Consider the following 18,076-nt stretch of genomic DNA (forward strand, 5'->3'; position numbering starts at 1 on the left):
TGTAATTGTTGAATAACATAAAAACCTATAAACTTAAACTTGATTTTGGAATATTATGTTTTATTTTATTCAAAAAAAAATTTCAAGTGAAATGATTTGTGTATATAACATGTTTATATTGAAAGCAAGTTTGTAACAATATTTTAATATTAAATTTTTAACACAATTCAAAAAATTATATTAAGTTTCTAATATTATATTTAGATCCTAAATTCGAACCCGCCATTATTATAATTTTGATAAATAAAAATAATATTTTTTCTGTAAAACTATTGTATTTAACTAGGATTTACTAATTTGACAAAACATTAACACATAACTACTAATTAATGCTTATAAAATTAGGCGTTATATTCATTAATGTAACAATGATGTGTCAACATCTTATTCGTTTTATGCAAAAAGGTCACTCTTCCAATAGATTAATTCTCACAATCACATGTAGCTATCGCCTACATTTCTTATAACAAGCAACGATTTCATTTAAACAACTATATTTGCTTACTTATAAACTTTAAAAACATTTGGGACTTCCTCCTTACTTATATATAAAATACTTAAAAAATTTGGATTAAATTTTAATCAAGTTAACATTATTTAATATTCTTAATCCAAAAAAATCTTTATAGTAATAAATGATAGTACTATCTATTATAAATGTAATTAAGAATATTTTAAAAAATATAATACATATTTTATGGGAAATAATACAAACTAAATACATTTAATAAATTTCTTAATCTATGTAAAATTAATTATTTTTTTTTCTCCCTGTGTATGTAGGGTATGGATTCTCTAACCAAAAGCTAAATAGCCTTTTCATGTTTGTTACCCTAAACAAAGGAACCAACTAACATTTGGCTTTGTCGTTTTCTATTATCATTAGTCATAAGTGTTACGCAATTATTCTTATAATTAGCACATAATGAAACAGAACCTTCACCTACCATACCATAAGGGCCCAGGGAGTGAATCAAGCCACAGCAAAACCCCATTAGCTGGTTAACGTTGATCATTGAACCTCACATTCAATGCACATTATAGATCCATTTATATACACGTGTACAATTAAAAATGATTAATAGAAATCTATCCCAATGCACAAGTGCACATTTCATCATATCATTATCATGATTAGGTTTGGATGTTTACAGATTATAGTCTCTCATTTGGATACCAAGAATCTTTTAACATTTGGTAAAAAATTATTCATTATAGTAATTGTTTCTTTCTTGTGAAAAATCGTGTCACAAACAACAGTAATACAGGCGCAGAAAGTGATCCTGATAGTGATTATTTGATAATAATCTCTGTAACACTTGGATAGATGTACACATGAGGACAACAAGAGACATGGATCATAACAGGGGGAAAGGTAGCAATGCAAATCAACTGACCAAGACTCCAGCACACAATTCAGATCAATAAAAACAAAAGAGTGCAACAACAAACTAACCAAGTTCCTCGTTTAGTCACATTCATATCAAGCTATCAGATTATACAAGAAAGTCCTCTTTCATTTCTTTTTAAATTTCAATTATATGCTTGATTATTTACATTTTACAAGCATGCCCCCAATAAGAAGCTACCTGTCGTAGTGCAAGCTTCAAGAATATACATGGTTATATGATGATCAAAGCCTGCATAACCTGCCAAACTCAACCATTTGCCAATACAGGTGATCAATAGCACCATGTGGTGCTATAACAGCCATTTAAGAACACTTGAGTTTAGAAGCATTAAGGTCAGAATAGTGAGGTTAAATAGTATGCACAAGGTCTTAAGTTCTAATCTTGGTAGACTAAAAATAATAAATTAACAACACTTGATTATACAAGAAAGTCCTCTTTCTTTTCTTTTCCAAATTTCAATTACATGGCAGATCATTTGCAAGCATGACCCCCCCTCCCCCCCCCCCCCCCCCCCAATAATTACCTATCGCTGTGCATGCTTCAAAGAATAAAAAGAGGGTCCCTTTACATGGTTTATAAGATGATGAAAGCATGCATAGCCTGTCCAATTCAACCATTAGACAATACAGGTGATGAATGCATGTTGAACTTGATCCTGATTAGGTGAGACTGAGAACATATATATTTGTCCACAGCATAGGTTACAATCTTGAAAAATAGTATGCACAAGGTCTACGGTGACGAGTTTTTTGTGTTGAAACCTGCACTCAAGCGAAGTACCTGAAAAAGGCAACAATCTTTTCCAAGCAACGTAGCTTTGCAGGATGAGTGGACAAAAGACATGATTTTGTTACTACTTGTAGGCTATTCCATATGCATGGGGGTTTATAAATGTAGCACTAGACAAGAATGCCAAGTTCAGCTCAACACTTGAAAATCCAGCTCTGGATATATCGTTTCCGGTTTCCCTAGAAAGGTGGCACCCATCTGCAAGTGTCTGTTGCAGAGGATCAAGAACTCTCTGCATAAATTTCAGAAAAGTTCCATCTGTACATCCATGAAAACACAGAAAATAGACCAAAATTAAGCTTTTTACTAAAACTACTGGTTTCCTTTTCAACAGTGAGTTTAAAAGTTGTTTACACCTTTCGCAGCCACATGTTCTACAAACAGATAAAGTCCACCAGGTCGCAGCACCCTCATCACTTCTGCAAGCAAAGTGCAATTGATTTGATAATAAACTTGAATTTCAGTGTTACATAGTTAATGTATACACACACAGAAGGTGTAAGTGAGGAGTTAATTTTGTCCATGAGACTATTCATAGATAGTCAAAATTATTTAAGTTAAATCTAATTTTAACCATCTATTTTTTAAATTTTAATTGTATAGTCAAGATTTACTCCCCTCATGCTCTCATCTCTCACCAATACTATGTGTGTGAAGAAGAAACTACCATCATAAAAAGAGTAGCACATATCACTATTTAGATTCATATCTATTTAACTAAAAAGAAATAAACAATCAACTTACAGTTATTTCCATAACATTAAAAGCTTATAGCTATATAGCGACCAATGTCTCTGTTATCAGTCAGCAAGCATAATTGTCCTTTTCTAGGATCGATTATAGACTGGAGCATGTGTGAAGCAATGTAGAAATTATGATTCGATCACCTTTGTCATTCAAACACTGCCAAGACTTTGTTTCAAAAAAATTTCTACTTCTTTACGAAGTTCAACAAAACAGAAATATCACGTAATATTGTAACGGATTTAGTAAACAGAAGCTAAAGAAATATAATTACACAACCTAGCTGTGACAAACACAGCCAAGTAAACTAATACACATAATAACGGATTTAGTAAATGCTCCTGTTTGGTTTTAAAGGCCTCTATGGACCAAACACCAAGAGAAAAACAGATATTTAAACAAAAACGTAAGACTCTAAAAGTTTATTACCTTTCAGTGTCATATCAACATCTTTAACAGAACACAAGACAAGTGTTCCAACAACTGCATCAACAGAATCATCACTTAATGGTATAGCTTCCCCAACCTAAACAGAGCAAACTTTAAAACTTGATGATCAATTACACAAACACAAACAGACAACATTAAATTGAAATAAAACAATAATCTAGTGAAAGACAATTCTTCTAAAAGAAACATCTCTACGCAAATGCCAGTTTCAGAAAATAAGAATAACTTCAAAATCAATTGAGTAAATTGACAAAGTACATGTTCCAGTTCTACTGATTATTATAGTAGGCCAGTGCTGCACAGATACAATACACGTATACAATATAGAGATATGGCCATTCTTAAATATACAACATACAAAGCATGCATGATACATTTATATTTGGAAAAAAAATCAGACATAATAATAACCCGATTAAATACAAACTACAAGTACTTTTAAGAGTTTCTCTACTAAAAATAAAGAGTTATTTCTAATAGAAAAGCTTTCAAAAGCACTTCTAAGTTTATATCCAAATAGGCTCTAAGTATATAAATAAAATTTTTCAAATTCTAAATTAAGAACATACTTCTTTAACATTACTAAAAACAAATAAAAAATTATAATCATTGTCATCATAAATTACTGCATAATCCCTACGAACAAGAATAGTGTCAATCTCATTCCCTTCTTGAGCATTATCCATAAAGAGGATAGGTTCCATTTCTAGTTCATCATGATATAAGGCTTCTATTTTTCTATCTTATACATGCTTATATGCCTCAGATGCAGCTGTATTGAAATTTCATTATTCTGACACAGAATATTGATATACATCATCCACATTTAGCTTTTACCGGATAGACCCCAATCACCACAAGCATTGCCATTGAAAGCATCTATAAACATGTAGCTTTGTAATCTACACTACTAACTAAAGGTTTTGATTTAAATAAGAAGTAATCAACCATCATTTAGACCAGAACCTCTTCATTGCATGTTTTCTATTCCCATTCTAACGTGAGCATCAAACAAGAGAGAATATCATACATACAGCTTGTATAAACTCAAAATTCGAAGGAGGCAGTCCAGCAGAAGCAGCAGAGGACCGAGCATACTTTTCCATCTTCAGGTTTGGATCAATGCCAACAACTTCTACATCAGAACCAGTAGCATAATAACTGAGGTTGGGACCAGTTCCAATGCCAATCTCCAAAATTCTTAGACCCTTCCTCTTCAAGTTACCAAAGATTTGAGACTTGTACCGTGCAACCTTACAAGGAAACACCCCAAACATGAACTCAATGCAATAACAACAAAAACATAGCACCATCTGAAACAAAACAATAAATAAAACTTGAAACAAACCCAATAAAAATGAATAATGAACAAAAAACCTCAGCTTCATAAGATTCAGTAGCTGAATTCATTACAGAAGCATAGAACTCCTCGTACCAATCAGGTCTTGGTGGGTGAAACTTGTTAAGCAAAGCCTACAAACAAACAACAAAAATTTAAATAAATAAAAAAGAGTATTTTTGCCTATTATGTCTTCAAAAGCACATTTTTGGCAAGAATTTGAACTCAAAATGAAAGCTTTTTTCTTTTCTGTTATCTGGGTGAGTGGCAAAGGAACAATTACAGTGTAATCACGTTGTGGGTCGGTGGCTCTGGAGGGTTGAATTGGGAACAGAGTAGTTCCCAGTGTTGCAGCTTCAATGAAATGTCTTCTTCCACAGAAGCATGGTTTGGTGGTAGCTTCCAGCGAGTCATGGGAGAGAAACTCGGTGCTGAGTTTGTTTGGCGCGTCCGAGCTGACCCGTTTCTGAAGAGTAGGAGACTTGTGGTTGTGGGTGGCTTCATTGATGGAGCAAACCGAAGCTTTGAGTGAGAAGGGAACCCAAGATATCGTTGCAGCACAATGAGGACTCATTTTTCGTACTTCAACATGATACACCCAAATTTAATTAATATATTTTTACTCTATTTTTATTAGTTTCTTATGTGATACCAATATTTTTTTATTTGAAAAATTAAATTATTTTAATTTTAATTTTTCAATATATTGATAAACCCTAATACTCCCAATCTTCGTTTAAAAAAATTACTTACCATTAATGTGAGATCTTGAATTAAAGGAAAGAGGAATTTCAAGAATCAAAAGACTTTTTTTTTTTTTTTTCTAATTCTTAAGGGAAGATATCTGAGACTCAAAACTGAGAATCCCGTGGTGTAGTTGCGGGACTTGAGGTATTGGAGTTCGGAGCCCTTTTCCTTTTCATTCTCTTCCACCTTGGAGTATCCCGAAGTTCTATGTTCTCTTCTTCTTCCTCCTCAAAGAGCTTGGAATCAAGGTACGAGAAGTTGGAAATCTTGGGTTTTTGGTTAACATGTGGGGTTGTTGAATGAATTGAGACTTAAAATTGGTAGGGTTTCTGAAAACCTATAGTTGGGGGAAAGGAATTTGAAGTGATTGCATGTTGAAAAAATTGAGATGTTGGTTTTCTTGATGGAAGGTTGAATGTTGATAATTTTCTTTGAGCTTTGATCCATGCATGTTGCGTTTTCTCGTGGTTTTGGGGTTACATGAATGAATCTAGTAGAGATTAATAGTGTAGATCATGTTTAGGAGAAAAATTAGTGAAATGTAAGAGAGGAACGAAGACAAAAGCCATGAAAGTGTAGAAAAATCTACACTTAGCGTTGTAGCACTAGTTGAGCATCGTAGTTATGAGACAAAATGGGGTGGCAGAAATCCAGCGCTACAACATTGAGTTGAGCGCTACAGTCCTAGGAGAAAATTCATGAAAGTTGTAGCCTTGGATGTTAGCTTTTCAGTGACATTAGAATCACCTAAAAAGAAGGTTTAGAACTCTAATTCTAACGTTTTTAGTGAACAAAGGTCAAACTGTCAACATTTAGGCAAATTGTTACATTTTTTTTATATAATTTTTAACATGGTAGATGAGAGAATTAGAACCTGAGTTCTTCATGAAAGTTGTAGAAAATCTTCTTGTCTTTCATATGAGATGAAAATGAGTATTATACGAGTAGTAGAACTTCCTATGCATCATTTTATGTGAAGGTTGTTGGTGTAGATAAGTTGTATGATGATACATGTTGTATGATGGGTGAATTTGATGAACATGGATAGAATATTTGTGTCTATTGCATGTTGTAGGATGTAGGATGATGATAATAAGCATTGGTATGCTATCTTTGTGTACTTAAAATGATAATAAGCATTGGTATGTTATCTTTGTGTACTTGAAACGATGATGAGCATTGATATGTAATGTATGATTGATATGCTATTGTTAAATGAATTGCGGAGCATTGATATGTTATTATTGTATAAAATTGTTAAGCATTGGTATGCTATTCTTGGTTGAGGTGTTAAGCATTGATATGTTATACATGATTGATGTTATTAATCTTTATATGCATTGACTGGATGTGATGTATATAATAGATGCATGGTGAGGTGTAGTGTTGAGAATGCAGTGTGACATTAAAGCATAATGGCTAACTTAGGATTTGAGGAGAGAAAATTATTTTGAAAATTGAAGATCCTACATAGAGTATCTTGGAGTGGTGTTCGGGTAGACCACTATTTGGAAAACCCTTATTGAGTAGGTGTGTCTCTTAGATTAGGTTTTGAGGTGTGTTAAGTCTCCTCCAAGTCTTTAGTTAGTGGTTGAGTAAGGTAGGAGGTCGAAAGCTACAACCTTTAACTAAGTACCTAGAAAGGTTGTGTGGTTCCTTGAAGATAATTAGTGGGAAAATTTCATATATGACTTGGTAATACATGTCAAGGTTGTGGTAAGCCTATACCCAACTTTACTACTCCTGACGGTGGAATCAGACTTTCCTAGTGTAAGTAATAAGACTTAAGAAATTAGAGGAATGATTGATATCTCATTTTGTTGTGATCGAACCAATGCTTTGGGCGTGAAAATGATTGGGTTGGTTCGATAGAGTAGAAATCACTTAGACTATTTGTATTGTTAGGAGATTATTGTAGGTGAATGCGTGACAACACATTAGTTGATATGTTTGCATATGATGTATGTTGAGGTACGTTCATGTGCATTGTTGATGTTTTGTGGGATATGATTGGATGAGGTACATGGTTACTTCGGGTGTGTTAGCTTCCATGTATGATATATGGAGTGATATTATATATTATAGACTTGTTTTTTATATGTACATGTTTTCAAACTCTAGCTTACCCTTTTTGTTTCCATGGTGATTTGGACTACGATAATCATACGTTGTATGATAGCAAATTAGGACTAGGCTTTGAGGAGTTGTTGCAGACAAACTTTGTGATCTTTTTTTATGGCAGTACTATTGATATACATTGTATAGATATGCTCAATTGGCATTAAGACGTAGGATTATTTAAGATTATTGTATACATGTATATATCCTATTTATATCAGTTTGGTTGTTTTACTTATATACTCATGTTATATATATATGTATGTTACATTCATTCTCTTAATCATGTACATTATAGTAATTTAGTTTCCGCTGCTAGTAATAATAATTTCACATGGTATGACAACTAAGGCGGGTTGTTACAATTAAAATAATACTTGACTAAAGAAAATCACGTCCACTAACATAAGTTGACTTTTTATTGTTAATTTTAAGATATTGTGTAAACTATGTTTATGAATAATAATAATAATAACTTATCTTGGATAATAAATGGAATAATGATTTAATAGATAAAAAATAAGCTTAAATTCGCCTTCTATACTTTCGTGAATAGTAATTTTAGTTTCTAGGAATTTTTATTACAAATTTAATCTCTTAATTTTAAAAATTAAACAATGTTGATATACTATAAATATGTCATTTAGAATAAAATAGAAAACGTTAGAAAAGTATTTGTGAGTAATATTACATACAATTAGTTATTATGTAAACAAATAATAATATTAAAAATTAAATTAAAATTATTTTTATTAAATTATAAATTATAATTAAAATAAAAAAAATAACATATCTATGATAAAAGTACTATTAGAAGGTAAGCGTAACTAAATAACTAACGGATAATGTCACTCATAAATATATTAATATATTTTCTATCTAATTTTAAATAATATTTTAATGTTGAAGTCACATTACTTAATTTTGAAAATTAAAAAATAATTTAAAAAAAAATTAAAGACCAAAATTACACTCACAAAAACTACAATTACTAAAAGAAGAGCCTAAAAACTTTTGCACACAAAATTCAAATTCTAAACGCACAAATCATTAGATAATCTATAAAATGATGTTCTTTTACAGTATCTATAAAATCATGTTATTTTACATTACAAATTACGAAATATTAAATAACTCAAATGTATTTTGTTTTAAACTAGAAAGTGATAAAAAAAAAATACCCAATGAATTAAAATAATCGAATTCTAGTGCAAAAAGAAGAAAAACAAATAGAGGGTAAAACAATTGTTGGATGAAAAAATCTTCCGATTAAAAATTGACACTTATTTTCTAAGTTTAAACAGACTTTGCACACAAAAAATCATTAAGATAGGTCTTTTTTTTTTTTTTTTTCAGATACTAAGATAGGTCTAGTAATAAGGAGTTAAAGTAAATGCTTTTTTCATGTATATAATAAAAAAAAAAGTATACACGATGTAACAAGTTTTTATACTTGTCTCTTTCTATCTAGTGACTTCATAATTATACATGTAACGTTCTATTTTTTTAAAAATTATTTACACATACTAAAAAATATGGGTGGGGAAACCAATAGTTTTATTTGCCTTTACAAAGCTTTTTCCCCCCCTATTATGAGTATGAAACTAATAACGAAATATCCACTAGTTTGCCAACGAATGAAAAACTTAACTAACCATTTTTAGTAAAATCTTTTTAATCACTTTTTTTTTTTTTTTTTTTTTTATCTATAGTACTCAAATTTAAACATAAAGAAATTTTGATGAATCGGATTAGGACCTGTTACTTATTAGTTTGTAAACTAACCCTTTGATTTATAAGACAAAACTTCAAAAAAATAAAAATACATGCTTAATTAAGTAACCTGACAAAATGTATTTGATATTATATTATAATCCAAAAAAAAAAAAAAAAACGAAAACTATCCGAATGTTGTTGGGTGAAACATGTAACACTCGCTTAATATGGCCGCACACCAAAGCTCAAAGAATATGAGAGGAATTCCGTAGAAAAGAAATGGCATAATAACTGAATAAAATTATGAAATGAATCAGAACTTAGTGAAAACGCTTGGGGGGGGGGGGGGGTGTTATTTATTTAGATAGTACTTTTTTCTTTTGTAATCCTTGTGACAAAAGCACAGGGATGTTTACTCTCGATTTTAATTTTAATATAACTCTACTAGACTGTTTACCAGTTACTTATATGCGTCGATTATAAGTAATCATTATAAAAAAGAAAAAAAAAATGCCTTGACTATAATCATATATACTGATCGATTACAAACAGATTATTGTCAAGTTTCATATCCAATCTTATTGTAGACGATTATATTTGTAAGATGTCAAATGTTACAAATGGCACAATCGTGCCTCCGCAAATGAATGTAGAGATCAAGATCTCTCATAGTGCAAACCCAGCACATCATATAATCTCATACATGCGAAGTGTTATATCTAATTCATGGTTACAACTGTTTCAAAACTTCAACTTCTAGTTTTTAGCACAAGCAACTCTAATATGTATGATCGTTTGCTACTGAATTCAGAGAAAATGCATCACTGAGTCAAAATGCAAATTATAGGTCAAACCTATATCTTCTAATGGCAGCTCTGGTCATGAGCAGTATCACTTTTATCACCGTCAACATCTTCAGAGGCACTCTCATGCTCTGGTGATGAGCTATTGTTGCCATCAACTGTCAAAAAAGAAAGGTACCTCAAAACCTTATTGAATTTTAACACAGATTTCAACTTTTTGGAACAGAAAAACAGTACCTTCACCATCTGCTGGAGCATAAGCTGAGCGTCTTGAACGAGCATGCTGTTGTGTTGGCTGATTACCAGTATGGGTAAGGTAAAGATCCCAAGAAGGGGAACAGAAACAAAACAGCAATGTGAATAAAATTGATACAAATTTCAATGATATGCATAATAAAACATTTATTTTATTGCAATATATTAAGTTATATTAATCATGTAATGGATCAATGGTTACTTCAAAAAAATGTCAAAATAAGGAATCCTGTTCCCTGTTCAGCCCAAAATTTTTGTTAAAAACCTTCACTGCAAATACAAGAAAAGGGATTATGATGATGGTTGCACTAACTCCCAAGTTAATTGCATCAAGAATACAGCACATTTGCAGCATAGCAAAGGAGTAATCCCAAAAACAAAATCCAGTTTTCGTAATGGTTGTGCAATTTAATCTGGGTCTATTTGGGGTTAGAATAATCATTGCAAACACACTTAAAATAGACATGGAGGAACCTCAGTTATGAAACTAACCCAATGCAGAAAATATAGTCACTAATTTTTCATATGAACAAGAAAAAGAAAACACCCACAATACATAATTTTACCTGCAACTTTGGGCGGAGTGCTTCAAGTGGTCCTTTAGGCTTTTGTGCTCCTTGCTATTTGAAAAATAAAGAAGAAAAACTAGAAATATCAGGCATCTAAATAAAATATATTATAAGTTAAATTAGAAGTGTTCATATAATAATGATAAACTGGTATTTCCTAATCCTAGGTCAGAGAATACCTTCCCCAAAGCCCAATCAGCAGAATCAAAGTAAGCCCGTTCATGATCCTGCAAAAAATTGTTGTTCATGAAGAAAAATCAGTTTCAAAAGATCATTTCACACAGATGATCGGATGACAGGAGGAAGAGAAGCACTGAAGAAGCAAAATCAAATAAGATAGGGAAGTAACCTTGGATATTAGTGGAGGCTTCTTTGGCAACATCCCTCCGTACTTTTTCTTAATCGCTTCTTCCTGCAAGAACAGATTTACAACAAATGATACCAAAACATAATAATCTAAGCCCATAATATTAGATTTAACACCAAGAATAACCAAAAAAAAATTGAAATAAATTTTAAGAGTATAAAACTTAGATATAGTACTATAGGTGTTGTTAATATTATTCTCGTATTAGAATTAGAGTTTTACCTCAAAATCTACATAATAAAAGACTCCATTAAATGTTAATGAGTATTACTGATGTGAAACTTCAATTCTTATTAGAAAACAGCACCAAAAGTACTTATGGTACTACATCTAAGTTTTATCCATTTAAAGAAACCCTCAATCATTAAGGCACAATATATCTGACCGCTTAAGAAGTGATTTCAGCAATATCAAAACCCACTTAAAATCTAAAAATTCACACATATAAACGAAATACAGCGAAGTGATACACAAACACTGATTGTTCCGACAATTTCATGTAAAACGGTAAAAGTAACATAAAGAAAAGATGACGAAGCAAGGATAAGATTGAAGAATACAACCTTATACTTTTTTACATCGATGAACCTATATCTGAATCAGAATAGAACCTTATACTCAACATATTTTATTCTTTTAGGCATTGCTACCATGCTTCGCTGCCAAACCCAAAATCAACTATGTTCCATGTTTTTTTCTTAGCATCTCCACACCAATTACCGAAAACCAACATTCCCAAACTAAAAACTGCCACCTCATTTCCAGAAGCAATTCTCACAAAATTCATTTCACTGAATAACAATAACAATTACCTCCTGCTGCGACGAAGGCATGTCCGCATCTTTCAGATCATCGACAGATTTTTCACTGTCGACTTCGTTCTTAGGGGAATCACCAACAACCTCCTCGTCCTTCTTCACATCCTCAACCTTAGCCTCCGACATTGCTTACTCTACACACCAAACAATCGCGAAATTGTGACTAAGCAAAACCGCAACAGTTTTGGCATTCAGAAACAAACGCAAGAAATCCTTTCACAGATAATCGTAAGAATCTCATTGATTTCAATGATAATAACATGGATCAAACCAATTCAAGAACAAATAATAATAATAATAGCATGAAAAAGTAGGAGATTATTGGTAAGAAAGGAAGAAGAGATGGTACCGTACCGATCTGATGGATGCAGAGAAGAGAACGCGTTTAACTGCCAAACTGCAACTCTCAAATGAAAACACCGATAGCTGCACAAGCATCTCCGATTGCGTTCCCACTTTTATATATACCTTCAATATTTTTATTCTATTTTATTTTTAGGATCACTTTAATTCATTCATGCATTTTCTTCTTAAACAACCTCAATTTGGTTGCAAATAAGTTTTTATTATTAATCCAACTGCATAGTAAAAATGTAAATTTAAAAAGTTAATTAGTATTATTTAATTTTATTAATCTTAATTAAAAATATTTTTCCCTATATTATTCTATATTAAAACTTGTTATTAAGAAAAAAATATATCTTTCAAAATATAATTTTAATTAAATGAAAGTATTTTAGATATAATAACATTAAATATAATAAAATTAGTTAAAATTTACTTATAATTAAACTTAAAATGTTTGATAATATCTATAATAAATAAATAAATAAATAATAGTAGTACCAATGTGTGTAACATAGTCATATCACCTAGGGTGCATGAGTTCTAATTAACCATTAGATAATTTAATTAAATAATTAATGTGTAAGATTGGTGGTAGAATAACAAATGAGTAGCACCAGAACATTGTTCAAATTGCGAAAATGAATGGAAAATTACAGTATGCTTAAAAAATATCAGCAAACATAATATTTCATGTAGAACTTAGTTTTATATATAATTTTTTTTCTTCTCTTTTTTTATTTATTTATTTTATATTTGGCTTATCTTTCTCTCTTCTCGCAAATATTTTATTTCTTTTTCTTTCGAATTATTATTTGAATTTAATAGTGAAATATCGATAATGTAAAAGTTTTTCGCATATTATCAATAAATTATAAATCATACTTTATATAACTTTTAAATTAATTATTATAAAAGTTAATAAATCTTAATCATGTAAATTTTGATTAGATGATAAAGTAAAATTATGTTAAGAATCTTTCTTTCTTCTTTCTTTATTAATAATAATAATAATTTACATAATTAAATTTGTTAACTTTTATAATAATTAATTTAAAAATCATATAAATCATACTTTCTGATTAATTAATAATATAATTTTTTTTATACAAATGTCTGACAGTATGTCAGCATTAAACCCAAATAATAATATACAAGAAAAAAAAAATCATTCACGATAAGAAAGAAAGATAAACCAAAGATAAAGGAGAAAAATAAATTATACATGATACTAAGTTGTACATGAAAAATTATGTTTTCTCGTCTCTTTTTCAATATACAAAGTTTTCAAATTTTTTTTTCAGTTTAAGTAATGTTATATTATTACTCATATGCGTTATTCCACCACCAATCTTACATATTAATTATTTAATTTATTTATTTAATGACTAATTGGTTCCACAATAAGGATTGATCCACGTTTAAATAAAATTAAGAGTTCGAATCCTACCTTATATATATAGTTGCGTTAAATCTTGATAGAACCAACTATCCTACCTTTGAAGAGATTAGTCACAACTCACACACCGTAACTGATATGACTATGCTACGCATGCTGGCCTTTGTCTAATAGAGTGTTGGCTACTGCAAAACCATATATAATGTGATTCAGGGTGCACAAGTGCACTATAGTGTCTACGATGTTGTGTATATTAAAAAAATATTATTTTAATAAATTAATTAAATTTTATTTAAAAATATTAAATAGTAAAAAAAAGTTATTACAATGAATAAATACTAAAATATTACTTTAGTAAACTAATTAAGTTTTATTTAAAAATGTAAAATAATAATAAATTTTAGTATTATGTTAATAAAATTTTATTTCAGAGTTCTAAATTAATAAATAAATTGATATAGTGAATAAATATATTTAGATGTTAATTAAATTTATTTAAAAATATAAATTAATAAATCAATAAATGAATTAAATCTTTAAAAATTGTAAAATATTAAATAAACCATTACACTAAATAGTTATTATTTATGATAATATTTCATCCTTTTGTTAATTTAGGTGTGAAGACAAGATAATACGCTATTAATTTACATATTTTGATTTGACAAAACACAGAAAGATCATAAGTTAATAACCGAACTAATTCTCCTAAAATAGAAAAAGATATTTTCCCCCCCTTTCACATTGAAGTTAAATGTTTAGCCATTTGATTTGCAACATATAGCTAGGTGGATGCATGTTGACATGTTGTATGTCCCATGGAGTGATGTAAGAAAGACAAAGTGATTAGGACCGAGTTTCAAAGGGGATTATCGATTTTGTCGGTATCAAATATGAGACAAGTAATAAATAAGTTATAAGAAAAAAAATGTTATAAAGTACACATATAGTAAACTTTTTGGCCATTACACTTGCAGAATTATTAAATAATAAGGAGCGAAAACCATTTTAAATATTTGGAATTAATATGTTTATATCACTATATATATAATAATAATTTGTTAATGTAAAAATAAAAATTCTAAAGTCATTAGTCAAATGACGTTTATATGAATCAACAAAAATAATTATTGACTAATTAAATCGTCAACAATATAATCCTATAGCAATTCCATAAGTTCACTTTAATTAATGTGTTTTGTTCCCATGAAAATCATGATTATCATACTCTACAAGAAAAACACGCAATGATAAATTAGATTTTAAAAATAAAATGAGTATGGGAATAAAGCATTTATACTCAACACCATCAAGCAAATCAAGCAAGTACACCAATGGATCCACATCCACCACAATCACCATGTTTGAAAGCTAAAATACCAAGGCAAGTTAAAACATTCACCACAATCATACCATACAACAAAGTATTCATGTCATGCATATGAACATAATTAACTCACACCACATCATATGTAAACACGCATACTCACGCATTCACCTATAGAGATTTCCTAATACGTCTGAGTAGCCTAAGTGACTTGACCTTACCAAACCTACCCGATTGTTTTTCACACCCAATGTGTCCACTAAATTGACAACTAAAATGGGACACCAATCTTTTCTTTGATTTTTCAGAGGTCATCACTTACACTAGAAAAGCCTAATTCTACCATTAGGACTAATATAGTCGACTATTGGCGTACCATGACCTTGACATACATTATCAAGTCACACATGAAATTATCCACTAACTATCCTCAAGTAATCACACAACACAACCTTTATAGTAATCAATTAAGGATTGCAGCCCGCAAATTCATATTTTACTTCACACTAATTAAAGACCTAGAAAAGACTCAACAAAATTCACTCCAAGAGTTTCACACCTACTCAAGGAGAGTTTTCAATAATTGACCTCATAGAACGTTACAACAAGATTCCCTATAAAAGATCTTCAACTTCCAAAAACACATTTCCTCTAATCCTAAGCCAATCAACATGTTTTAATACTCACAACATTCTTAGCATCAATATATTATATATATATATACATTACCCTAAATCAATGAATATAGAGATCAAATCACACAAATCATATATATATATATATATATATATATATATATATATATATATATATATATATATATATATATATATATCGATGACGAGTAAACTTATACCTATGATAATATCTGAACCTATCCCGACTTTAATAAGGAATATTGGATTTCACCAAGTATGGGTATGAGTATGAGTAATACTGAATTTATTAAATTGGATACGAGGAAGAATATGGGTATACACATGCCCGCCTTGTACCCGCTTTAAATTTCTAGAAATTTAATTTATTTTTTTTTAAATTTGCTTGAAACTTATGTAATTTTTACTTTATTTTAAATTTATTTCAAATAAAATTTAATTAATGTAATTTTGTAATTGTTACTTTATGTTAATTTTTTTTGTTTTTTAATATTTCTTTTTACACAAAAATATTTAATTAATTTTTGGATGAATATGGGATGAGTACATGTATGTCCAATACCTGGCTAAGACGGGAATGTAGACACAAATCCCATACTCGATAACGAGAATGAGTATAAGATACAAAAATAAAGACGAGGAAGGGAATAATGAAACTCGTACCTGTCCCACTCCGTTGTCATCCTTATTTATATATATATATATATATATATATATATATATATATATATATAATTATGAAATTATAGCATATCAATGCTCAACAGCAATCTAACCATACAAAATGTAGCATGCCAATGCTTATCAAGGGTTCAACCATACAAATATAGCATATCAATACTTATTATTATCATCCTACATTATACAACATGCAATAGACTCAAACATTCTATTCATGTTTACCATATAATATTTAATTATCAATTATTAAATCATCATCATACATTATCCCATATCAATGTATAATCAACATACAAAGTATTAAATTAACCTTCTACATGTATCATGCAAGCATCCAACTTATACAACAAAGAAATAATCATGCATTTCAAACGCCTGAAGTCTTGCTCTAAGTGACGAAACTTTTCTCTAAGTGCCAAAAAACTCGTTGGAGTGAGCTTAGACAAAGAGCATCCCTAAGAGCCTTGATCTGGTCACTTCAAGTGACAACGTCCTTGCTTTGAGTGATGAAATTTACTTAAAGCACTCATAAATTTGCTCTAAGTGAGTGAAGTCAAGGACCACCCCTGAACTTCCATATCTCCTTACTCTAAGCGAGTAAGTCCTCACTTTGAGTCACCAAAGTGATCATATCTTTCTCTACGCGAGTTAAGTCAGAGACTTTCTCTAAAATGGTCGTATTCACCTACTTTGAGCGACCCCCATGGAAGCTTTGAGCAAGCAAGTCCAAAAAACATGCATGAATTCAAAAACAAACCTTAGATCTCAACAACACCTCAATCTTTTCAAGAATCCACCCATCCCACATAACCAATTACTCAAGCAATTTGAAATCAAGCATTTATGGACAAACATCAACTCATAAATCAAAGAAATTGAAGCATGCAACACCAACACATTTCCAATGTCATCAATTTCCTCAACCTCACTAAGAACATCAAAATCATCTCAGCCACCTCAAGAACACCTAAAATCCCACCCCTTCATCATACAATTCAAAATTTTCAACTATATACTCATACTTGATCATAATCAACAACATGCAATCCAACAATCTCATCCACAATTGATCTTTATTTCGATTTCGAGCCCACCAAGAATGGAGAAGAGGAAGAAGGAAAGACATTGCTTCGAGCTTTTGAGCTCTGTACCACCACACTAAGTCTAAACTCCAACCGTTTGAAGCAACCACCAACCACTAGCACCCATGACTAAGACTTCTTGGAAACTAAAAGAAGGAGAAGAAGGAAAGTTCAATAACTAGAACTTCTAGCCTACCCCCAACCACTCACACAACATAAGCCAACTAAGAGAAATGTTGACTCAAAGTACAGTATTACAAATTTTATTAATTTGAGACTTTATGAGTGATAATTAATATATATATATATGTGTGTGTGTATAAGAGTTTAAATTCAAAATGGATAATATCATATTAATGTGAAGACGTGTGTGATTACTCATTGAACAACAACATATCGTGTTCCTCTTATAAAATATATCTCTACAAAACAGACCATTCTGTAAAATGAGAAGTTAAA

General features: G+C 30.4%; 2 protein-coding genes across 2 annotated transcripts; both read right to left on the bottom strand.

Annotated features, from left to right (window-relative positions):
- Positions 1-1,766: 1,766 nt before the first annotated feature.
- Positions 1,767-5,322, bottom strand: LOC109816231 (uncharacterized). Its single transcript, XM_020381150.3, has 6 exons — positions 5,018-5,322; positions 4,773-4,868; positions 4,430-4,648; positions 3,375-3,471; positions 2,558-2,620; positions 1,767-2,459 (listed from the first exon to the last, which is right to left on the bottom strand). Exons 1-6 carry the CDS (start codon positions 5,306-5,308, stop codon positions 2,266-2,268), a joined length of 960 nt encoding a protein of 319 aa, XP_020236739.1. The 5' UTR covers positions 5,309-5,322; the 3' UTR covers positions 1,767-2,265.
- Positions 5,323-9,868: 4,546 nt separating this feature from the next.
- On the bottom strand, positions 9,869-12,639 carry LOC109816227 (uncharacterized). Its single transcript, XM_020381147.3, has 7 exons — positions 12,482-12,639; positions 12,122-12,261; positions 11,292-11,354; positions 11,122-11,169; positions 10,940-10,993; positions 10,356-10,413; positions 9,869-10,276 (listed from the first exon to the last, which is right to left on the bottom strand). Exons 2-7 carry the CDS (start codon positions 12,251-12,253, stop codon positions 10,179-10,181), a joined length of 453 nt encoding a protein of 150 aa, XP_020236736.1. The 5' UTR covers positions 12,254-12,261; positions 12,482-12,639; the 3' UTR covers positions 9,869-10,178.
- Between the last annotated feature and the right edge of the window lie 5,437 nt (positions 12,640-18,076).

The sequence above is a fragment of the Cajanus cajan genome, chromosome 11 (assembly GCF_000230855.2).
Source record: "Cajanus cajan strain Asha chromosome 11, NIPB_CcT2T_4, whole genome shotgun sequence".
Taxonomy (NCBI): domain Eukaryota; kingdom Viridiplantae; phylum Streptophyta; class Magnoliopsida; order Fabales; family Fabaceae; genus Cajanus; species Cajanus cajan.

Excerpts from the sequence above, each read along its gene's own strand:
- LOC109816231 (XM_020381150.3), bottom strand. The coding sequence starts at position 5,308 with ATGAGTCCTCATTGTGCTGCAACGATATCTTGGGTTCCCTTCTCACTC. Across the intron at positions 4,649-4,772 it reads CTGAATCTTATGAAGCTGAG|GTTGCACGGTACAAGTCTCA; the intron begins GTTTTTTGTTCA and ends TTTCCTTGTAAG. Across the intron at positions 2,621-3,374 it reads TGTTGATATGACACTGAAAG|AAGTGATGAGGGTGCTGCGA; the intron begins GTAATAAACTTT and ends CTTTGCTTGCAG.
- LOC109816227 (XM_020381147.3), bottom strand. The coding sequence starts at position 12,253 with ATGTCGGAGGCTAAGGTTGAGGATGTGAAGAAGGACGAGGAGGTTGTT. Across the intron at positions 11,170-11,291 it reads AGCCTCCACTAATATCCAAG|GATCATGAACGGGCTTACTT; the intron begins GTTACTTCCCTA and ends AATTTTTTGCAG. Across the intron at positions 10,994-11,121 it reads CTGATTGGGCTTTGGGGAAG|CAAGGAGCACAAAAGCCTAA; the intron begins GTATTCTCTGAC and ends TTTTTCAAATAG.